Raw genomic sequence first — 25,104 nt, 5'->3', positions numbered from 1 at the left:
GGGGGCTTAGGGAAAAGACACGAGCAAAAAGCCTGCAGCCAAGTTCTATATTTCCATACAAGCATGTACGAGTACTTATGGCAGTTCTACTTAATGGAAGACAAGGCGCCACAGACTTTCACGTAAAAACCCAAGGAAAGAAACGGGCTCGTAAGCCTTTAATGTACTCAGAGCCGGAATGACCGGAAGGCTCCGAGAGGCCGGGCCGGTTAGCTGGCTGCCCCTTGGTGGCGATTCAGTGGTCCTCGCTTCGGCAACCCTTGGTGTCTCCGTCTTGCTGGCCCGTTGTCAACGCGGCGGCAGCTCAAATGGCGACATGGTCGGTCGGGGGCCTGGCAGCGTGCCCGACTCTCCACGCTCCCCTCTCCTCAACGGGCTCCAATGAGCTGCCCTCCACCAAAGACTCACTTCTCCAATGAATGACCAACAAACTCCCTAACAAATCACCAACACCACTCTCTCGGGTCCCAACGCGACTTTTTCTAGCCCCGGGGGGTGAAGCCGCTTTTGGTTTCTTCACCCAAAGCCGGTGCTGCCCCCCTTTCACCCTTGAACCTTCACCCCAGGCTGGCTCCGCCCCTTTCACCTCTGATTGGCCAGTTCCCTTCAAGGCAAAGGCCGTTTTGATCCAATTATGCAAATCAGCCGTCTTCACGGCTGATTTGCACATGGACGCTGGAATGTGATTCCTATGGCGGCGCGGTGTGTCCGCGTCGACGGCATTTTGCCGCTGTGCTGAGGAGGGCGTGATGGTGTCACGAGGTTGATGGTATTGTGGTGGGGATGGCGTGGTTGTAAAGTTGTTGGCGTTGTGGTGGAGGTGGCGTGGTTGTTGAGGTTGTTGGCATTGTGGTGGAAGTGGCGTGGTTGTAGAGTTTGTTGTTGAGGAGATGTTGTTTGTTTAAAATAAAAGATAGGAAAAGAATAATGGCTAACTCAAAGATTCACAGCCCGGCACATGAACAAATCCCTTTACACATCGGTGGGGGAACCTAACCTGAAACACGTACTTATCGAATAACTGATCTCTGGGGAACCTGAATGCTGTTCTGTGAATTTCCACCACCGTAACAATATATATATATATATATATATATATATATATATATATATATATATATATATATATATATATATATATATATATATTTATATATATTTATATATATATATATATATATATATATATATATATATATATATATATATATATATATATATATATATACATATTCATACATATTAGTGATAATATACAGCATATGTAAATGGATTAGTGATAGATATATATATATATATATATATATATATATATATATATATATATATATATATATATATATATATATATATATATATATATATATATATATATATATATATGTCGAAGACGTCAACTACCCTTCCATTAAAGTATGAAGACATCGATATACTTGAGAGAAAGGCTATTTAATTATTCATCAAGGCACGTGCGCACGGAATGCAGGCACCAGGAACATCAATAACCTCAAGGATGCTCGGAGGGCACCGTCATACACACTAGCTTGAGACGGCTATATCATCCCCTTATATTCTCGGTTTCATCCTGGGACAAAAGTTTATCTCACAATTTGTCCTTTCAACCTAACCAGCTGCAAGGCAGTTGGTTCATGTCATTACAAGAATGTTGAAACATCATAGAGATAAGAGCACGTTCTGGTTCCTGTTCTCATAGAGTTTCTTTGAATTACTCAAGGACAATTATAATTATTTTCTGCATACATTGTTCGAATTGTCCTTAAACAAAGCAGCCAGCCAAGAGTATATTTTATCACCAAGCCTGCTAAAAGCATATATAATGGCTTCTAAAAAGGCAAAGCTTATAGAAAAAGGTACGATTCCTGACATATATATTTTCATATATATATATATATCTTCTCTTCTTCTTTCAGCTGCTCCCGTTTGGGGTCGCCACAGCGGATCATCAATATGATCCGCATAGTGATTTGGCACATGTTTTACACTGGATGCCCTTCCTGACGCAACCCTGGTCGCCTCTTACGACACAGGGATCTGGTACACCTATTTTAACCGGGGCATACACCGGCCCAGTATACTGGTACTCATTTCACCGACCTCGGAAGGATGACAGGCTGAGTCAACCCATATATTATATATATATATATATATATATATATATATATATATATATATATATATATATATATTAGTGATCATATACATATATATATATATATATATTATTGATCATATACAGCATATATATATATATATATATATATATATATATATATATATATATATATATATATATATATATATATATATTGTTGCGGATTCGCGCCCGCCAGCGTGCGAACGGCCACGTAACTCGAATCGCGGCACGTCGCCCACCGGACGGACAATCCCGTCGTGACCCTCTCGGACTAACGCCGGGAACTAGTCACGGGTGGACCTTTCGGCCTCACCACGATCGTGCCAATCGGCCCCCGCGTGGGATAGGGTTGCTCGCCAAATTCGACCTACCTAAGTACCCACACGGAGGGTAGACCGGGCGATCGCACCTCGCCGCAGGTCGACTTCGGACACGGGCCACTTTAAGCGACCCGTTCCGTACTATCGGGATAACCGAGCGGTGTTATCGTCGGCCTCGACGGTTCGATTAATTATCGGGCGTTTTAGCCCACGACCAACCCTTTACGTGAAGTAAGATGGAGATTCAATAAAGGAAAAGACGAAGCGAAACGGGAAAACAGTTCAACATGAAGCACATTTATTTCGCGATGAACGGAAAGCACACATATACAATTACACCAAAAGCAAATGTAAAGGAAGAAGAAATACAATATTACACAAAAAGCAAATATAAAAGAGAAACACAATGCAGATCTATTACCGACTACGCGAGCACACGGCAACACTTATGCAGTTTTACTTAACAGACGGCGCCGACAACACATATACCCAAAGCAAAAGAAAAGGACCACCCTCAAGGATGAGGCGGGCCTGGGGCCGAGACCGCGTCGGGCCTACCCGTCTGGTGATGAGCCGCGAAATGGCGCTGGCGCCCCGACTCCGCGGGCCTCGCTGGGACTGCCTGGTATGGGGTGGGGACGGGGCCCCCTTCTCGCACTATCTCAGCGCGGGGGGAAACAGGAGGGGGTTGTTGATGCTCGGGGGGAAGGAGGATATCTCCCTGTCTCGGGTCCCGCGACGAGCGTCTCCACCACGACCTCGGTCGCGCCGCCGGCCTCTCCCTCCGCAGCTCCCCGACTCCGACACGAGCACCCCCTCGACCGCCTTCGCCGCCGCCACCTCTCCACAGCTCCGTCCTCTTCACTCTGACTACTACCACTTCTTCCCAGCTCCACCGACAACTCCCTTGACTGACGAACGCGGTCGTTTATATCCCCCGTGGCCTCGCTCCTTCACCTTCAACCCTTTACCTCCGACTCTTCACCTCTAACTGGCTTCCCATTGGACCGAGGAAAAGTGGGCGTGAATGCTTTCTGATCCATGAATTTGCATATAGCGACCACACTCCAACATACCTGGAGGCGGGGCCAAATCGCCCCACGCTCGCCGATAGGACGGAACAGAAGTGGGCGTGAGTCGTTTTTGATCCGTTTTCTTCGGAAAGGCCGGCGCTTTTGCACCCCTGCTCGGTGCGCGCCCTGCACGAGTCCAGTATCGGTGCCCACAAGCGGTGTGGGAATAGTGGTGATGCGATGGTTGCGAGGGCGAGTTGTGACGGTAAAGGTCGTGGCTGTTGTTGTGAAGCGGCGTTGCGGTTGGTGGTTGTTGTGTGATGGCTGTTGAGACGTGGTTGGTGGTGGTAGTAATGGCGGCTGGTCCAAAATAAAGATAGTAAAAGAAAAACGGCTATCTAGAAGGGTCGCAGCCCGAATGAATGACATTTATTCCCTCTAAACAACGGGTTTGGGCCTAACTACACATATACTTACAGAGATATCTCACCTAAGGGACCTGAATGGTGGTTTGCGAATTTCGTCAACCACAACAATATATATATATATATATATATATATATATATATATATATATATATATATATATATATATATATATATATATATTTTATGGTTCTGGGAACCGTATGCATACAACATACAGGTGTCCCGAAGTCAGTTATTCCGTTAAGTATATGTGAAGATAGAACCCCTCCTTGTGTTTGGTATAGAAAATGTAAACTGTTCAGCTTGTCGGAGGTATGTGCTCGACCACGTGCCCTTCCGCCAAGTGTCACCGCGTGATTTTTCATTTGTTTTTTTTGTTTTTTTTTTGTCTGGGTGATATGTCAAACATCCTTTGAGCTCGGAAGCTGAAATTTGGAGAAAAAAAGTGAAGATGTGCTTTTGCAAAAACAGTATTTTTAATTTTTTTATTATTAATTAATCAATTGATTAATTATTAACAATTTATTGATTACTTGTTTATTTTATTTCTCATCTGGGCAATATCTCAGGAACCATTTGAGCTAAGAAGCTGATATTTGGACATGTGAGTGAACAAGTACAGTAATTTGACTATCAAGGGTGTTTTTCATTTATTGATGAATCAATTAATTATTCATTTTTTGATAAATTACTTGATGTTAAAAAAGTTACGGATTTGGATGAAACAGTGATAGTTTACGGAAGGAACGGAAATTTTTGCACAGGAGGAGGCCATTCGGCCCATCATGCCTGCGGTAACACCAGATTTAATCCTTTTGGCTGATACACTGGTACTCATTTCATGACCTCGGAAGGATGACAGGCTGAGTCAACCCCCTGGTGTTAATTCAGTGGGGAAAACGAGGCTTGAACTCAAGACCCTAGGATCCCAAGCCACGACCACCCTAACCATTAAGCCAACACCAGGTTAAATTTCGGGATACTATTCGGCAATTGATTGAGAAATCAATGATTTTACGATCTTTATTTATTTATTTTAATTATGCAAATAATCAATGAAATATTGTCCACTGCTCCCTCCAAATTCCGTCTCCATATGCTGCAAGGTGGCATCACCGGGCGCCAAAGGTGCCCCGGCAATGTCCCGCGCTGGTGGATTTGCTAGTTATTTATTTGGCATGAGGACGGTGTACTTTGAATGTATCTCAGCTTGTTTCTTTTGGTTTTGACCTCTGTCACCCTAAGTCCCCACCCCTGGAGCTTAAACTGAGAGGCAGGGTAGGGAAGGGGGGGGGGTAAAATCCCCAAAAATCATATTACTTTAGACCAGATAGAAGTGTATAAAGTAGCATGGTCCGTGTACGAGTAGATAGCCAATCTCGATGTAATAAGTAGGGACATGTACCTTAAGAATTGTCTTCTTTGCATATGCACCATACAGGGGATGGTGCTTAGTAATAATTCATTAGGGATTAAGCTGAAGGGAATTTATTATTTGTGTAAACCTTATAATGTCCCACGGGGTGGCCTTGGGGCTCTGCCAGGTAATGGAGATGGGGAAAGCTGAGAGCGATGGACGCCTCCAGCGGTGGAGCTATGGATGCCGCGAGGGGTGGGGGTGTTGTCCAGAATAAGGGGAAGATCTGGATCTGTGCGTTCAGTGCCTCAGGGAGGATCGTGAGTGAGGAGAGCCTGAGAAGAATCGTGAATTCGGAGGGAGATGGTTTTTGGAGGAGAGCCTGGTCAGAGAAGGACCGTGAAATCTGAGGAGAGCTCTTGGAGGAGATCGTCAACACTGCCTGCCTCTGCCCTGTGCCTTTTTGTCCGATTCGTGGTCCTCACCATCTCCTCATTGCCTGTTCGTCTTCCACCACCAGAGATAAGTCACCAGGTTCTCGTATTTCTCCTCAACCATGCGTGTGCACGTAGATCCGCTATAATTGATGCAGTCCGAGGGAGTTAAAGCCAGTTCAGCCCATTTGTCCAGCGGCGGTGTAAACGGTCATGGAAATAACCTCTGGCTTCGGAGTGGGATTTAGAACCTGCCATGGATGTTTTACTGCCAAATTTATAGTTCGTTGGTGTCAGGAGAGTGAAAAAGGATTGTGCTACGAATTATAAAGATGTGGACCCGGGTTAGCGGGGGTACAATGAGGGTGGGGGTATCCCCGGTTCCCCAGGGACTCGCCGGGAATTGAGGCCGTCGCACACGACTCAGTCCGTATCGAGGCGGGTCGCTAATTGGCCGTGAATGCCAACAATTTAACCACGTGACCCAGTGTCCTCCGGCTGACTACCGTTTAACTGTGGTACATGCGGTCTCCTTATCGGGGAATCGTGCCCACGGCAGTTGTGCTACTTTCATCTTTATTGGATCTTGATTAAGGCGGCCGAGCTTACCGCAAGCACAATGCCTAAATGACTTAAGAACCAATCCATTGGGGAATTATAATCTCCCGGCTAATCTATGTACGGACATTGAAAGGACAATGTGAACAAGGTAATTTATTTACAGCAAGCAATGTGGAGTATGGGAAGGAGGGAAGGGAACTCAAAGGCTTTAATGGAATCAAAGAGGAACGGGGGCACGAAAAGGAGAAATGCCTCCCCCACGAAAGGGGGGGTGGGCACGAAAAGGGAAAGATTTAAGTTAACCTACCCCTTCCCTACTGGATAGCACGACAGGGTACCCATCAGACACACACACACACACACACACACACACACACACACACACACACACACACACACACACACACACACACACACACACACACACACACGGAGACAAAATGGAGGGGCAGGGTGGCCTCAGCCTTCCGGTACATGGAACTCACCCTCCCCAGCTTGGTACCGCTCTCATGCCGCTCTCCGAAATGGCCCCAACACTGCATTCGAAAACTGAGGGTCCACGAGTTCGGTCGGAACTGGCCAGCCGACAGAGCCACGAGCGCCGCAGATCCCAGCCAGCGAACCAAAGCGTCCAGAACCAGGAAAGAAAGTGAGAGAGAGATAACGAGAACCCGAGCATTGGCCCCGCCTGCCCCAGAGACTTTAAGCTGCGCCCAAGGAGCCACATCAGATCTTCCGAGGTGGCCTGGGGCCAGCTATTGGGCCATGTCAGATCTTACAAGCTGGCCCCATGCCAACCATTGGGGGATGCCCCCGCAGCCTTGCCCATTCAGCATTCCCACCGGACATGCACTCAGTTGGCCTTTCTGTCACCAGGAGCGGAGCTCCGCACTTAACATGGGGATTCACTTTTACCCCCATGCACCCAGGATGAACCCCACATGTCCAAAAATGTCCATGGCACAAAACCAGGGAATGGGACAATTATTGCAGGGGGGCTGTGTCATGTCATGGTACATTTGCCGGTCGTGTTCAGGTGGAGGGTGATGAACAGAGATGGAGAGAAACAAAATACAGTACAGGGGTTGACGGCAAGAAGTTACAGTACAGGGTAAACCTGCATACAGACGAACAGACAAGCAAGGACTTGGTGCGGCTTTAAACAATAAAGGGGAATTTGGGAATTTGGAGTGCGCTGTTAAAGCCATGGCTTCAGCGCAGGGTCCAGAACACGAGGGTTATTCACACTTCGAGAAGTCATGGCAGTTAAACAATGCACGCCCTTTGTGATGACGGCAGTCAAGGCACATGTCATTACGTACTGATGTTGCTATTATCCCAATGGGTTGAAAGGAAGCGCCAGCTACCAAACCCAATGCATTTAATTACACAATAACTCCTATTGGGAAGGTGTTATTCTAAAGGTACATTCCTGAAATAACTATTCAAAGAGTCTACGGACTGTGTGCGTTTCAATATCGACATATGGTTTATCCCGTAACATTGCCCCCTTCTCTTTCCCAGACCCGTCCCACGTCGTACACAAAGTCGACCCGGAGGAGTCTGGGACAGCCAATTCACCATCCCTGTGTGCCATGCATGTGTAATTACCCCCTAATACTTACTTAGCTTGTTGCCGTAACACTATCCCCCATGTATGCGACAATTTTAAACCAGATATGTCCCACATTATGCGTTGGGAGCTCCCTCACCGGCTCACCTGACAACCTTACCTAACACCGAAATTGCCAGAATTTTGAAACTACAAACACATAACCGGTTGGCTTTAAAATTCCAAACAATTATGTACAATTATCAAATAATTACAAAGTCTGACCCAAGACCTGAAGGAAAAAAAAAAGAAAACAACAACACGAATGCAAACTTTGTTCATTTTGGAGGAGGAGACACCTGCTTGCCGTCGTCGCCATCTCTTCCTCTTGCTCATTTTCGGGTGGGAGTCCCTTGTACTAAAAACCAGCAGGCCATAGTCCGGCATACAAGCCATTTTGGGGTGGCCCTTCCAAACAACACACACGTCTTCCTCCACTGAACTGCTGTAAAAAAAACAGTTCTTGGTGGTGGAGGAACACGGCCACGAAAACAAGGCAGAGCGGCACCATGGGTCATTGAACAGGTGGTCAGTAAAGTGGATGAGCAAGGTCAGTGGTACACAGGCCATAGAGCAAGTGGTCCAACAAGGTGTATGGGCCACACCAAGGTGATGTGCAAGCCGATAATATCAGCAAGGCGGCAAGGTGAGTCCTGCAAGGCATCCAGCGATCTCCTGAGTCGTCGACAGACAGACGAACGAAAGCACAGGAAAAAGACCACGGCATGGAAAACAAAAAGGTAAACCAGGTAATACCATGGTCACAAGCACCAGGTCCAACCAACATAGTCAGCCGTTCCCTGGTGTACACATACCTGGGGCAATGGTGGTGTCGGAAGAGTGAGCTCGAGATTAGCCCTACTCGTCCGCACACACCCAGCGTCTCCTAAACTAATACGACCAAATTTGTCTCTATGTTCTGTCTCCTTGTTTCCCGACAACCAAATTCCTACCCAATGCCCCAAGATTCCTCGAGGAATAAAAAGGCAGAATTACACAATTTTACAAGCACTGCATGACCCATCTTGTTGGTCTCACCTGGAGGGCAAGTCGCATGGCCGGTGATCATTCCAGCTGTGGATGGTGCGAAGGGGTCTTAGACATTTAAACTGTTCCTGGGGTTACACCCTGCCAATAGGCATTCATTAAATTATGGGTTTCTAAAAACTCAAATTCCTGTCGCCTATGCATTGGTGCTCTTACAAATTTTCCTACTGTGCCCTCGCACAACTTCGTGGTTGGGCAGTGTGGCACTGGCCGGCTTGCCCACCTCTAGACTCACCTGTGACACCCTCTACGCTGGAACCGCCTCCAAGCTAACTTGCTCCTGACCCTAACCTGGGGTAACCTGACGTGCCCTCACTGGCACGTCCTTCCTCGATGCCCACATGGTATTTTGGCACCCCGGGTCCCACTGCTCAGGCACCGTGCCCATTGAACACGACACTAGCGTGCCAGGCCCCTCCCCTCAGGTACCTGCGCCCACTACACACTGAACACTAAACTGCCCCCCTGGGCTTACCTACGGCTTCACCTGGCCGACGAGCGTACCAGCGCCGAAGGTGCCCTGAGGTGAGTGCACATCTTTGAGCCCCACTCCCAGCTGGTCCATTATCTTTTGCATCCTGCAAATATTCTACATGCCACAATCAGCACCAACCGCAGAAGACATCCATTTGCAAATTTACCGAATCCTGCTATCGAACATTAAACTAACCTCAGGTTTCCTTGGGTGGGATCCACTCCTCCCATTCAAACCTTCACACCATGCTCTCAAGTACCACTCACACCAGGCCGTTGTTGTGCCCTCTCATTCATAACTCAACAATCACACAACAAAAAAACCAACTCCATTCACACACACTCTGCTTCATCCAACTAATTTCTCCCATCTAACTCGTGCTCCCTGTCATCCCTTACACAAAGCACGGTCCCTTTCAATTATCCCCCTTTACCTCCGTACGTCCCCACTATATGTTCCATGTCCCGACTTAAATCTATGTCCCTCCTGTCTCTCTCGGTCCCTAATATTTATCAGTCCCTCTGGCTACTGCTTCAGTGCTCCCATGGAGGTACCCATTGCTGGCACACCCATGTAGGCTTAACAATGCCACCATCCTATGGCTAATGATCCTGAGCCCCCCATAATAGGAAGTTGTTCACCCACACCCCAAAATGGGCACCATACTCAGTCTCTACTGAATGAGCTCCCTTACACGGAGGCGCTTGGCAGCACACCTGTCACCTGCCAATCGACTCAAATTACTCGCGCCGGATTTTGGGATATCTCCCAAGGGAAACCTCGACGTGTCTGACGTGCCCATCATTCATGATGCGGGATCCACGCAGACGACACTCACATATTGACCGCTCAATGAGCTTAGCCACACCGTGGGACTTCCCACAATCATCTCCCCACACTGCACATCCCGCGGATTTCACACCACGCATTCACACGATCCACTCCACAGTATTCCTTCTCCCTCTCTCTCCTACCACACAATTATCCCATGCTCATTCTTACACCTCCCAAACACACGAGCCATCATAGTCCCACAGCTCCACTCATGCCGGGCATCCCGCGAGCACCACTCGCATCTCGCAGCATGTCGGACATCGGCTCAAATGGGAAAAAATTTCTCCCAAATTCCCTCAATCCCTTTGTTTGCTCCCCTTCTAGCCATCCGTGCTCCAGTAATTTATCCGGCATTGAGCGTTTAGGCAATGGCTCCTCCGAAGGCATTACCACTTCTATTCAAGCAATGATCCGTGCTGGGGTGGTTTACCAAGCACGGACCGCGCACACTCTTGACCAAGCACCCAGAGTCCCGTGGGGCATGCGCAGTTTCCAAAATAACTTTTTTCATGTTCGGGAGGCTCACCCCTCAGATCAGTTGACCACACTAACTGCTACCCCCGTCTGGGTCGATGCTCGCCCTACACTCTCTCCCTCACCACTCCACTCCATTTCCACACACTCTGGTGCACTTGTCCCTGGCACACACTCCGTACACTGGGCACTCCAAGGAACCCTGGGTCCTGTGTCACCCCAAAAGCTCATTACACACCTGTTCGCAACGTGCACATATCCTTACTCACCACGACTCGCCTTGATGGGACTTACCTCCTCCTGGTTCCTCTCGAGGACCTGGATCCTCTTCGCTTGGTCCTGAAACAGAATCACGCTGTTAACATAACAATTGCATACATTCCAAGATCTCCTCCTTCACTCTACCCCCTGTCTCGATTTGTTCCTCCTTAATTTTGCTTACCGCATTTTTAACGTCTTCTACCTCCTTTCATCTATGTTATCTCCAGGTGCACCCTTCCACTTTTTCCTCGAATGCTACCTTTACCGTTTCCATTTTATTTTCCACCTTGTCTATGTGTTCCTTCATGGCCCGTTCTTTGGCCTCCATTATCTCACCCATTTCCCAAATAGTCTTTGTCACCTCATCATGACGGGTTTTACATTCCCCCTTTACAGCTACGAGTTCCCCTTTCGTTTCCCTCTGAGCCTTTTTTAATTATTTTATTGTGTCGGTATTTTCCTTCATCTGTTCTTTTAATTCATTTTGTCCTGCTGTAAGTCCTTCTACCCCCTGTCCGAGTCCTTCGACAGGTCAGGTATGGGAGCATACGCTGGAGCAGCGCGTTGCTGCGTCCACTTCCACCAGTACTCCAGGGACCTCTGTCTGGCCATCCCCCAGACCGATGCCTGGCCCATCCCCATCTCCTTGAGATGCTAATCAACCTGCTGCCACCACGAGGAACCTGGTCGGACCATTGGCCTCCTCCACTCACGAGGCTCCCTCGCTGAGAGAATCTGGTGAGCAGGATCAGCGTCAGAAAAACGAGCCACACGTCCATACAGCCGGAGCCGACGCTCACGGACTATGCAGGTAACAAATCTTATTTGAGTCTCTCTCCGCAACCGCTCGTTGGACACAAAGTCCAGCCAGTGATAGCCAAGGATTCTCTGAAAAGACCTGGTACCAAAGGAATTAATCTCCGATCCATGGTCAGAGTCCAAGTTTCACATCCGTGGAGCAAGACTGGAAGCACCAAGGACTTGAACACTCAGACTTTCATCCTCCTGCACAGGTACTGATGGTGCCACACCCCATGATCCAGTGAATCCATGACTCCCCAGGCCCGACCCAAACGTCTTTTGACCTTTGAATCACAGCCAGCAGAGACATGAATATCACTGCCAAGATAAGTCAATCTCTCGGTGACCTCAACATCCATGCTACAAACAGGTACAGATAGGATAGTAGCATCCAATATGTCATTGAAAGCCTGGATCTCAGTTTTGACCAAGGAAACCCGTAATCCCAGCGGCTCCAACTCCTCATTCTCGAGGGCCCCCAAAAGGATATTTAGAGTCTCCGCAAAGATGACTGCATCATCTGCGAAATCAAGGTCAGAGATCTTGACATTCCCAAACGATGCACCGCAGCTTGATTTCTCTGACATCCTCCCCAGAATCCAGTCCATTCAAGCGCTGAAAAGTGTGAGGGCAAGTACACACCCCTGACAAACTCCAGTAACAACTGGAAATAAATCAGAGATGGTATCATCACATCTCACGGCACTCAGTACCAGAGTATAGTTCAGACATCAGTTTTGTTGATCAGTTTTGGTGGCACTCCACGGAGACCAAAAATCCTCCAGAGGGCATCCCGATTCACTGAATCAAATGCTTTACAGAGATCAACATAAGCTGCAAGCAGCCCCTGCCGAAACTCTCGTCTGTGTTCGGTGAGGACCCGAAGGGAAAGGATACGGTCAATCGTTGACTTCTTTGGTGTAAAGCCGGAATGCTCTTGGTGCTGGTGCTCAAGCAGATGGTGGCGAACCCAATCAAGAATTATCCGAGCGAAGACCTTGCCCGGCACTGAGCGCAGCATCACCCCTCGGTAGTTATTGCAGTCCTGGCGATCACCCTTCCCTTTCCAGAGAGGGACAACAAGGCCCCTCTTCCAGTCAGTTTGGATGATGCCTGTGCTCCAGGCAGGGCACAGAGCTGCATGCCACGACATGAAGACAGCATTTCCACCAGTCTTGCGAAGTTCTGCATGAATGCCACAAATCCCAGGAGCTTTACCTCATTTCAACCGGTTCACCGCAGTCCGTGTTTCCACAAATGAAGGTGGACCGCATTTGATTGGAAGGTCAGCAATAGGGATAGTAATACCCCTGACATCTACCTCGACAGCTGGTGGATCAGCCTGGTACAGCCGCTCGAAGTAACCGGCCCAGCAGGATTTCACTTCGGACTCCTGTCAAGAGCCCACCACTCTGCGCTCACTGCAGTACACCGAGGGATGGGCTTGGATGAACGCAATGTGCGAATTCCCCAGTAAGCAGGATGAGAATCACTTGACCACAGGTGATGCTCTACCCCCTCAAAGTTCCTCGCACATCGGCCTCCTTGTCCACCCTCAGCACACATCGTTTTATGCCTCAACTCCCTAAACAGCTCAGCTCTGCCATTTAAGCCTGGTCCTGCGACTCTGGGCAATGGTAGCCAGTGTCCCTTGAGACAGAATTATTCAGTGAGGATGAGTCCTTCTACCTCATCCCTTCTGTTCCCCCATCTCCCCCATCAGCCTGGCCTCACTCTCCTTCACCTTCCTCCGGGCACCACTCACATAGTCCCATAGCTCCTGCCGCACCGCAAACAATTCCCTGCCCATCGCTTCGCACATCTTATGTCTCATCACGTCCAGTCTGCTGTTCATCGCTTGCCTATCATCCCTGATCATATTGCTCTTCATTTGCATGTCGGCCTTATTGTTTTCACGTATCGCTTGCATGTCACCGCTTGTTGCCTGCATATCGCCATTCATCGCGTCAAGTCGGTAGCCGATTCGATTGCCCATAATTTGCATATCACCTTTCATTGCTTGCAGATCGACCACGTTGTTTTCGCTCCTCCCATCCATCTTTTTAAATGAGTTGATCCCTTAAAATAATCATGTCGAGCTGTTGCAGCAGTGCCCATCCGCCGTTCTGTGCTGCAGGCGCTGCGCTTTCCGGGGGATGGAGGTGGGGGTTGTGTCGCACCTCTCCAACAGCATCCTCGGTGCCCTATATCATTACCTCTCTCGGGTCCTGGGTCGTCAATTCATCATTTGCATTGTCTACATCATTTACATCGCCCATCGGGATCTGCCCGCGTTGGTCCACCATTGTCCGCACCCATATATCTTTTAATAAAATTTTAAACGGCTCATAATTTTGACGTGCGTGAAAGCACATCTCTGGTCCAATCCCACTTCTGACTCCAAACTGTTGTGGATCCGGGTTCGCGGGGGTACTACGAGGGTCAGGGTATCCCCGGACTCAACGGGAATTGAGGCCGTCGCGCACGAACAAGTCCGTGTCACGGCGGGTCGCTAATCAACTGCAAACGTCAACAATTTAACCACGTGACCCAGTGTCCTCCGTCTGACCACCATTTAACTGTGGTACACGCAGTCTCCTTATCGGGGAATCGTGACCTAGGCGGTTGTGTTACTTTTATCTTTATTGGATCTTGCTCAAGGCGGCCGAGCTTGCCGCAAGCACAACGCCGGACTGATGTGAGAGCCAATTAGTTGGGGATTTATAACTTCCCAGCTAATCTATGTATGGACATTGCTGGACCAATAAGTAGAAAGGACAGACACAGGCAGATTGAAAGGAAAATGTGAACAAGCAATTTATTTACAGCAGGCAATGTGTGGTATGGGAGGGAAGGAGAGAAGGGAACGCAAGGGTTTTAATGGAGTCAAAGGGCAACCAGGGCAAGAAAAGTGGAAATGTAAATGTAATAAAAGGCAATCAAGGTGTGTATTTACAAAAAGAAAAGAAAAAAAATGCACAAGTTACAGATTTAACTTAACCTACTCCTTTCCGGATAACATGACAGGGTACCCATCAGACACACACACACACACACACACACACACACACACACACACACACACACACACACACACGGAGACTATTGGGAGGGGCAGGGTGGCCTCAGCCTACCAGAACGTGGAAACATCACCCTTCCAAGTTTGGTACCGCTCTCCCTGCCACTCTTTGGAATGCAGTCGACACTGCTCTCCACAAACCCGAGGGTCCACAAGCTCCGTCGGAACCAGCCAGCCGACAGCCACGAGCACCACAGATCCCCACCAGCGAACCAAAGCATCCAGGACCAGGGAAAAGAGAGAAAGAGAGAAAGAGAGAAAGAGAGAAAGAGAGAAAGAGAGAAAGAGAGAAAGAGAGAAAGAGAGAAAGAGAGAAAGAGAGAAAGAGAGAAAGAGAGAAAGAGAGAAAGAGAGAAAGAGAGAAAGAGAGAAAGAGAGAAAGAGAGAAAGAGAGAAAGAGAGAAAGAGAGAAAGAGAGAGAGAGAGAACCAGAGCGTCGGGCGCAGCTTTTATAATCCATAGTGCAGGCGGGGGACAAGGAGCCACATGTCAAATCGTCCGAAGCGGCCTGGGGCCAGCTGTGGGGCCACATCAGATATTACGAGCTGGCCCCAAGCCAGCCATTGGGGGATGCCCCCGCAGCCCTGCCCACTCCGCTGCCCACCCAGACATGCACTCAGTTGGTCTTTTTGACTTTCGCCAGTAGCGGAGCTTCGCACTTAACATGGGGAAATCGCTTTTACCCCCACGCACCCAGGACGAACCCAACATGTCCATGGCACAAAGCCAGCAAAGGTTGTGCCATGTCCTGGTCCATTTACCGGTCATGTTCAGGTGGAGGAAAATGAACGGAGATTAGGGAAACAAAATACAGTACAGAGGTAGACATCCATACAGAGGAACAGACAAACAAGGACTTGGTGGGGCTTTAAACAATAAAGGAGAATTTAGGAATTTTGCGTGCGCTTCGAAAGCCATGGCTTTGGTGAAGGTTCCAGATTGCTGTTGTTATTCGCACATACCGAGAAGCCATGACAGTAAAACGACGCATGCCCTACGTGATGACGGTAGTCATGGCACACGCCATTAATGCGCTGAAGTTGCTATTATCCCAACGGGTTGAGAGGAGGTGTGAGCTCCCCAACCCAAAGCATTTGGTAACATAATAACCCCCATAAGGAAGGCGCTATTCTTAACATGCATTACGGAAATAACTATTCTAAGAGGCTCCGTGCTGTGTGCATTTCAATTTCGGCATATGGTTTATGAAACCGCAACAATATCTATTTTTTGAATTTCCTTGGCACGAGCGGGAAGAACAAAATTGAAAGATGTGCAAGATTTGGCATTTATGAGGAAACAGCGAGGCAGATATGAACTTCCCCCGTTCCTGAGCGATTGAGCCAGGAAGAGGGGACGATTGTCCATATTGGATGCGTGAGATATCGATGAAAAAAATATGGATGAACAAATGATTAAAATGAGTGAAGATATGAATAAAAAAAATTTGAAAAAAATTGGAAAACAAAATGGATGAAAGTAAAATGGAATTGAAAAGTGATTTGGAGGTGAGGTTTGAGAATAAAATAGATGAACAAATAAATGTCCAAAGTGAACGAATGAGCAATGAAATCAATTAACATGAAAAGTGATTTGGGCGTGAGAATAGAAGATAAAATTGAAGAAATAAAGAATGAATTGGGAGCATGGATTGATGGCTTGGAGAGGAAAATGGAGGGATATAATTGGTGAGGAGCAATGGCCTGGAAGAGCATCGCGCCGGTGTGAATGTCGCTCTGCTGCAATGGAAACAGACCGTCCACATGTCGAGCAGGTTGCAGGTCTCCGTGGTCTGCGGTGTGGCAGTAATGGGTGCGCGGTTGGACCCGGCATGGGGTCTTCTGGCACAACAGGGCGCCATTTCTGGGGAGCGTGCAGGTGGCCGAACCTGAGCCGATGAGCCAGGTGTTCGAGCCTGCGACGTGTGGGCTGATGGGCGAGCCTACTCGCGGTGGGAGCGAGGTTGGACCGATAGTGTGCGGGTCCGGGCCTGCGCTGGAGAGTGAGGCTCCGTCTGTCGTCGTGTGTGAGCTGGTGTCTGCGGTAGTTGCACCAGTTCCCAGAGTGTTCAGGACGGACCCCGTCGGGGTCGACTCGGCGCCTGGGATTGTCGCTCCAGAGCACGTGATGTGCGTTTTTAACAACTATGGGGGTAAGGGGAAAGTGTAGTGATTAGATCGGAAAGAGACAGTACAATGTGGGCCAGTGTCAGTATGCCCCCTGATTGGAATGTAAATGTTTTTGTGTTGCAAGTGGAGAGGTAGGAGTTGCGAGTCATAAGCAGCTGGCCACTCATGACAATGGAGACAAATTGGGAAAGCAGGAGGCTCAAGGCCAGCAGCGACTGCAGGGAGGGGCAGGAAAGCCTGACGGTAACGGGATTATTAGCTCACCTGGACTTTAGTCCAGTGAGCTTATGCGATCGAGCAGTGTTCGGTGGTGAGTCAGTCAGTCAGTGAGTCTTCAAACACTTCAAATCATCATCACTTGAACCAAACACAATTTGGATGAAGCCTGGCCACAAGCTTCATATATGATGCCTAACGAGGGTGTATTGACCACATTACACTCTGTGCTCACTAAGGGGGTCGATGGGGGATAGGGTTTGACCCCCCCCCCCAAAAAATAAGTATTTACAGTCTGGGGGGGGGTCTGCGGGGGTGGGGAGGGGTTGAGTGCCTGTTGCTTCTCATCCAGGTGAGCTTCAGGATTTGTGGTCCTATTGTTTTTGTGTGTGCAGCCGCAATTGGAAATGCGGGGCTGGGAATTTTAAATTAAAATGGGAATTTATTTTACAGCAGCCTAAAAGGGGGAGTTGGTACCTGGGCTGCAGGATTCGGACCTAGTGGGGCTAAGGCAGTCAACCTCGTGGGAAATTACCCCCCTGGGGAATTGGGTTGAGCTGGGGAGCTGCACTGGCAGGATTTGGACACGGGGTCCGACCACGGGTCGTGCGGCACAACCCGGGCCCCACAGTGAGTCTGGTGGTATGGTCTCCCTTATCCATTTTGGTACCGTCTGAGCGAGTGTCTCGGGCCTGTGGGGTTGCTGGACCCTGGATGGAGGGGGTTGAAACCTCTTGAGGTTCGAAGTGATTCCTCCTGGGTGCCTGTTATCATGCACTGTGAGAACCACTAGGGGGAGGTGTTGCAGGCTATACTTTGGTGGCACACCACTGAGAGCCAGTCAGGGCCTCATGAGTTGACTGCCCACGAATGGGGCCTGGCAACCTCTCCCTGAGGCTCTGGTGACATGCCATGCTGCGCTGGTCTATGGACGTGGATCGATCCGCATTGACCGGGTATGAGTACAGCCCACTCGGAAACTACCGGATCATCTGTAAAAAGTTATGGAGTGTTTGGGAAAGGCCCAGAGAGGCCTGTATAACCTTCCATAGATGGTCCACTGTAATTTATGGACTCAGTTTGGGAAGAGAGCCTTGGGTGCAGTTTCAAATGGGAAGAATGGCTGTAGCAGGTGTTGCTGGTGTTGAATGGGCTCCCCAGCAGTGATTGGATTGTGATAAATTTACCTTTCTCCATTGTCAGGACTCACTATACTTTACAATTGGGGGTTCGCAGGTGAGTTGTGAATTGCTATCAACTATGGGTGATGGGCAAGTGTGGCCATGAAAGCCATGCATGTGGAATGTGTAGAAAGGGTTAAAATGGACTAGACGACCCGTGACCCCGTTGGGTTCCCGTTGTGACAGCGGTTGATAAAAAAGATAGTTCCAGTGAACTATACCGCTGAGGTTGTTTGCATTGATCAAATTCTCCCGAAGAGTACTTGACTGAATCGGGAATTGATTTTTTAATAATTTTTTTCGTTGCCCGATTTGAACGAAACTTGATACTGCACACCGCAGGAGAATGGTGAGTAAGGTGGCCCTAAAATATTTGCGCTATCATGGCCCGTTTTGGCTGTATTTTGGGAACATACATACATACAAGATGAGAGTTTTAGTAATATATAGATAGATGTGTGCAGAAAAAGAAAGGATAGTTTTGTTTTGATGATTAGTGTGTCCGCAAACCATGGCAGGGTAGGTACTCAGTACCGTGTCTTGCAGGTGGTGGAAAATTATATGGCAGCGGGGGAGGGAGTGACATTTGGGATTTTGTGGGTGGGGAAAGTGTGTGTGTGTGTGTGTGTGTGTGTGTGTGTGTGTGTGTGTGTGTGTGTGTGTGTGTGTGTGTGTGTGTGTGTGTGTCCGCGTGTCCGCGTGTCCGCAGGTACAGATGAGGCTCTGGAGGAGCGGTGAGTGTGAGCCCTCCCGAGGTAACTTGCCCCTGGTCGCCGGTGGTGTCTGGAATTTTAGGGCCCGTCGGAGAAGGGTCTGTTTGGGTGACCCTTGGGTAAGAGATCCTTGGCAACCCAGGGAGAGGCCAAGAGCGTGTGTGTGTGTGTGCGAGTGTGGAGACCCTCCTCGGCAGGACGTACAGCTTCAGAGCTATTTGGCTCCTGAGAAGTTGAAGAGGCGGGGAGGAGGGGGGGCAAAGAAGTCGTGACGTTGGCTACTTGTTTTGGACTGCGGGCTCCACAGCCTGAAGTGCTCCCACCATCTTGTTTGTGGGCCGTCCCCACTACCGAGTTGAGGGCCACACCTGCAGTGTGTTAAAAGATGAAGGAAGCCATGGCCTTGCAGGGAATCTGATGGTTGTTGTTGTTGTTGTTTATGAATGTGGAAATGTTCCACTCAGTCCCATGCAGCTTGACATGTCCTGGGAAAGGCAGGTAGCCCGTGAAATTGTAAGTAGTTTTCGAAATTGGTATTTGGGCTCAGCTGACAGTTGGAGAGGTTGCATCCACTGGGGGACGTGGTCAAGTAGTGGGGTTATTGGTGAAGGTAAATTGTGGATACACTACTCGGTGAAGCCAGTTTGTTGTGTTTTTGGAGCCATTCTATCCCTGCCCCTAGGACATTGAAGTAAGGAGACAAGGGGAATGAAAGAATTTTGTGCATAAGAAATTGTACATATATGAATTGTTTGAAGCTAAGGGGGTGGTCCGATAAGGAGGTTAGGTAAGTTAGCTGCGACTCGCTTCTCTCAGCTGCTCCCGATTTATTTTTTTTGAGGTAAATTAGGTGTGAGTGTGTAAGTGTGAAGGCTGGAGCTGATGCCAATGCAGTGAACCTTGCAGGAGCCGTGGTTCTGGGGGGGGGGGGGGCAGATTTATACCTTCGAGCAGAAAGAAATGTATGGAGTAGCATGGTGCATGTATGAGTAGTTAGCCAATCTCAATGTAATAAGTAGGAAAACATAGCTTAAGAATTGTCTTGTTTGAATGTGCATGGTGAATGTCCGTACAGGGGATGGTGCATGCTCATAATTAATTAGGGATGAAGGTTGAGGAAATTGTACGTCTAACCCCTTGTCGTGTCCCACCAGGTGGCCTTGGAGCCCTGCCAGGCAGCGGAGAGACACCTCAAATGGTGGGGTGTTGTCCAGAGAGTGAGGAGAGAAGCCTGGATCACATGGGTTCGGTGCATCAGGGAGGATCGTGAGTCTGAGGAGAGCCTGAGAAGGATCGTGAATTAGGAGGGAGATGGTTTTTGGAGGAGAGCCTGGTCGGAGGAGGACCGTGAAATCTGAGGGAGAGCTCTTGGAGGAGATTGACCCACCTGCCTGCTTCTGTCATGTGCCTGTTTGTCTGCCTCCTGCCTCCTTCATGGTTCTCACCATCTCCTCGTCAACTGTTCGTCTACCATAACCAGATATGTCACCCGGTTCTTGTTCCCCCATCCCCATCTGTAAATAAATATTGTGTGTGGTGCCATAGGTTTTATTCCTATTGTAAATATTTATTTCTAGATTCTTTGTCCCCTCCCCCCCCTTACTTCCCGACATCAACCCGTCATCGCATCCCTCTGTCAGTCAATCTTCCCTTGTTTTGGGGGTCGGGTAATAAACCCGTTAGTTTTAAGAGCCAAAGTTCTTTTGTTTCTCCTCGGAACTGCACGCGTGTAAAGCCACAATAATTGACGTAGTCTGAATGAGTGGAAGCCAGTTTGGCCCATTTGTCCAGCGTCGGTGTTAATCAGCGTGGGCACAACAATATTCCATTCGTCTTCCAACGTTGATTGCATATACAAAGTTTCATTTAGAACAAACAAACAAAAGGGTGTAAACAACCTCCACTCACCTGAGGTGGCGGAGGTAAAAAATGTTTTAAAAGGTGCCTGTAATTGCATTTTTCGGTATTTCACCTTTTGACCCTGCCACAGGGGGCAGGACCAAAAATAATCTGGTCGTGCACCTTTCTTACCATGTGGTGATCATAACTATCAAGTTTGGTGAATTTGGGCTCAACTGTTGTGGAGGGGATAGCATGACGGACAGAGCCAAATGAAATACCACCGCCCCCCCCCCCATTTCTTCAAAAAGCATGGGGATAATAAATCATCATTAAATCAATTATCCAATGCACATGAGCCTGGCCTTGGCTGGGCAGATAATTTGTGGTGCTTCCATTTCAAAACACAAACATAATTGAGCAAATTAATGAAAGTGATCAAAATTTATCTGAAATGTCGATCTCCATATCATATACATGAGACACCCCCCAGCCCTCCTCGTATTGTTTCTGTACACAAGGTGTAGATGGCACCAAAGCTTTGGAATTACGTGCCAAATGTTGTGGAAGAAATATTTTTCTCTCTCTCTTATCTTCCATTGCAATGGAAGTTTCTTTGGAGATTTGAGCAACGTGTCAGGAACACTGAGAGGGAGCCTGCTCAATGGATAGACCGCTCACATTTCATAACATACAACTGGATAAACTCCCTCAGACCGGCAAGCAGCAGCTTCTTCGCTCACTGCAGATCTGGGTAAAATCACAAACTGGTCCAACACGTGGAACATGTCTTTCAATCTGGATAATTCTCACACTCTCACTTTATCTCTCTGAAAGGACCATTTGGAACCCCCCCCCCCCCATCCACTTTCTCAACAATCCTCTGGAAGAAGTCCTTTCTTTCAAGCTTCTGGGTCTCATTATCTGCCATGACCTTTCCTGGTAAAGCCACATTTCAAACCTCGCCTTCAAAGCCAGTCGCCGACTGGGAATCCTCCTTCGTGCAAAGTCCTTCCTCGGCCCACCTGAGCTCCTGACCACTTACAAAGCTTTTGTCCACAGCCTGATGGAGTACTACTCTCCCCTCTGGGCTGGTGCTCCTGCCTCCCACCTTTCTCGGCTTCACGCTGTGGAAACAAAGGCATTTCGGATCATTGGAATCTCCCACGATGAGGCTGAGTCTTTGGGCCTCTCTCTCACCGCAGGCAGGTCAGTGGTCTTTCTGTCTTCTCCTCTCCTCTCCAGTCTCGCCCCCCCTCCCCCACGTCTGCCATTTGTCCTCACCATATTTCCACAGGGCGCTCAAGGTCCGCCAACAACCCCCTTCTGGTAAAACTACCAAAATCACGAATCACTGCTCATCTTCACTCTTTCATTCCTCTTTTTTTCCGCCTTTGGAATAAACTTCCTCACTCTGTTCAATCCCATTCTTCCCTCCAGGCCTTCAAAACAGCTGTTTACCACCACCTATCATCCCCCATCCAAAACCTCGATCTTTTCTACCCCCATTAATCCACCCCAAACCCACCTCCTTCAAATTCCCTGCTTTCCTTCCTAAAAGTCCCTGTAATGTCCATCTTGTATTCCCCATGTTCCCCGCCCCATCCATCTCCCTTCCACAGATCTCCTAATGTCTCTGTTCCCCACCGTTTTGTCCTTCCCTCTCCCACCCCTCTTGTCTCATGCTCCCCTCGCTGTGCGTTGTGCGTTAGCTCTCATACGAGCCTCGACAAGGCATACAAAAGAAAAAAAACTGTTCCATACTCATCCAAGGGCAGGAGAAGAAAATGACACCATTACAATCCAGTCACAGAAAGATAAATGTCATACATAACACACCCCTTGGAACACCGATTGTCCAACATTTGACCACTGGACTTGTGCTTTCAACCAAGCTTGGACGAGACGGACAGGAAATAGTCATCACATTATGCAGGCAATCTTATAATATATAGGAGAGTTTGTGTGTTTGTCCATTTATATATGCTTCAAAAGCTAAAAACTACTGAACCAAATTTTGCATGTTGCCTAAGGGTCTACCGTCCAAGTAAAGTTTCCTGTCAAGTTCAATGGAGAGGTGGGGGATGGGAAGACCCCAATTCTCTCTACATATATATGTGTATTATTTAATTTCATTCATATTAAACGGAGGTTTAAACCAAAGCATCAAACACTAACCGTTGCAGCGAAGTGGAAGTGATTTTTGCGTACGTCATAAAAAACAAACAGCAAGAATGGTCGATGAAGGTGATCATCGCTGACCTCGAAGCAGATGGAAGATTACGTCGGGCAAATGACATGTTGTCTTTTGATTAAATCCGTTAACAAAGCAACGGGTACTTTTGCAAGTAGTATATAAATTTCAACAGGTTTGATGACCAAAAATTTCATTATTACCCTGCGCATGCAAAGCGAAAAGCAGAGTTAAGCAATTGGATCATGTCCATCCGTCTGTATCTTCCTGTCTGCAAACGTCAGTTTATGATCGAGGAACAACTTATTTAGATTTAGTGCTCTATTTTCAACACGAATTGGAAAACAAGTTTGCCGTTTTACAGTAAATTGGATCTCAATTGTCTTGATTGTACATGTGCAGAGAGGAATGAAATAATATTTTTACTCTGTCTGCCTGCCTTGCAGTCAAACAAAACTGAAAATCATTCCAAACAGGAAACTTACTGTTTTTAAGGATGTCCCAAAGGACACAAACAACAGGCACAGATACCTAACGTAATGTGTTAGGTGGGGTGGTGAAATCCGGATTTTATTTCTTAATCCGACTTTTGCAATCTTTATTTTATTTTATTTAAATTGAATTAGACACTTGAACACTGTAGAACACAAATTACCGCCTATGCCCTTCAAAGAACGTCCAGTTTTGCAGTGCAATACTTGGACATGTTAAATAAGGTGGTGTGTATATAGTGTAGTAGATAGTAGAAAAATCGTGCAAATTATGATACAAGCATCAAATTTGGCATTTCTGTTCTGCAGGGCTTTCTGATCAAATATGCCTGATTTGCCATTTGAAAATACAAATTTTGAAAAATTTTGATTTTCAAATGGCCAATCAGGCAGATTTGATTAGAATCCCCTGGAGAACAAATGTGCCAAATTTGATGCTTGTATCATCATTTGCACGATTCCTCTCAAAAATTGCTGTTAAAAGTCCCACTAATAAAACTTCAATCGCACTAAACTTCCAGAAGTTTTTTTCTTTTTTTTTTTTAAACGATCTTCAAAATCATTATTTTATTAAAATTGAAGTATATGTTTGAGCAATGCGTGGAGTAACGTGTTCTATGAACTTTCTCGTTATTCTCCATTTCTGTTAATTCGCTTACCACCATTTTGATTTCCATCGCATACAATACAGCAGGAAACACGGGATCGAGGAGGTTGCTGAACAGCAGCGGCAATGATGCGTTCCCTCAAATATTATCAACATACATATATTACTCTGTCTTTTATAAACAGAACCCCAGGTCAAATTTGAAAGAAAATAAAAACGTGCAAGCACACACCTCACGCTTGGCCCAACTGTACGGGCATGGTATACGTACTCCACAACCAACCTCATACGAATAAAGATCTCAACCCTGAATGTGAAGGCTTACGACATTGAAGTGTTTATGTTTAATGTACAATAAATCACTGACGTTTCTTCTCGAAAATCCCAGCTTTTGCAAATCGTACCAGACTACACTTCATCAACTATAAATAGTTTTCGTCACCGACACCAAAACCAGAAGTGGATCTGTGGAAGCAATTCACACACACAGATATACGAGAGCAGATACAAACAAGCATTCTTTAGGAATAAGAGTTCCAAAACCAAAAAAATAATAATAATAAGACAGCTTTGGCGAGAACTCAACCGTTCACAGCGTGATTCCCACTGATTAAAATGAATTCAAACAAACGTTCATACTTGATACTTAAAATTAATTTACTTTCCATTCTTCAAGTGCATGTCAATCCATGGGACCATAAACTCGGACGATAAAAGGGTAAAGACAGAGGGAGAGAAGACACTTAGTTGTTCATCTTCTTGAAAATCTGTTCTTGAAGGCTTTGATGGTTTTCGCCATCATTGGGGCAATTTCTATGGTGGGTGGGGATGGGGAGGTAAAAAGGTATGAATTTGAATAAATGGTGTCGATGGCCTTTTTTG

General features: G+C 47.4%; 1 protein-coding gene and 1 long non-coding RNA gene across 4 annotated transcripts in view; one reads left to right on the top strand and one right to left on the bottom strand.

Annotated features, from left to right (window-relative positions):
* Positions 1-5,951: 5,951 nt before the first annotated feature.
* LOC147025787 (uncharacterized) lies at positions 5,952-17,468 on the top strand. The gene is made up of 2 exons (XR_015058003.1): positions 5,952-7,266; positions 15,588-17,468. It is a non-coding gene; the product is annotated as an uncharacterized LOC147025787 (long non-coding RNA).
* The window catches only part of ELOA (elongin A), a 46,093-nt gene continuing 35,554 nt past the window's right edge, over positions 14,566-25,104 (bottom strand). For all 3 annotated transcript variants that reach the window (XM_085880587.1, XM_085880589.1, XM_085880588.1), the window contains one exon: positions 14,566-25,035. In XM_085880587.1, the coding sequence (XP_085736713.1) occupies positions 24,974-25,035 (62 nt within the window). In that variant the 3' untranslated portion in view covers positions 14,566-24,973. The remainder of the gene's footprint in view (positions 25,036-25,104) is intronic.

This window comes from Eptatretus burgeri, chromosome 5, assembly GCF_056783735.1.
Source record: "Eptatretus burgeri isolate ZD-2024b chromosome 5, Ebu_testis_v1, whole genome shotgun sequence".
Classification (NCBI taxonomy): Eukaryota; Metazoa; Chordata; class Myxini; order Myxiniformes; family Myxinidae; genus Eptatretus; species Eptatretus burgeri.
The sequence above is the reverse complement of the archived record's forward strand: the minus strand, read 5'-3'. Positions and strand labels throughout refer to the sequence as shown.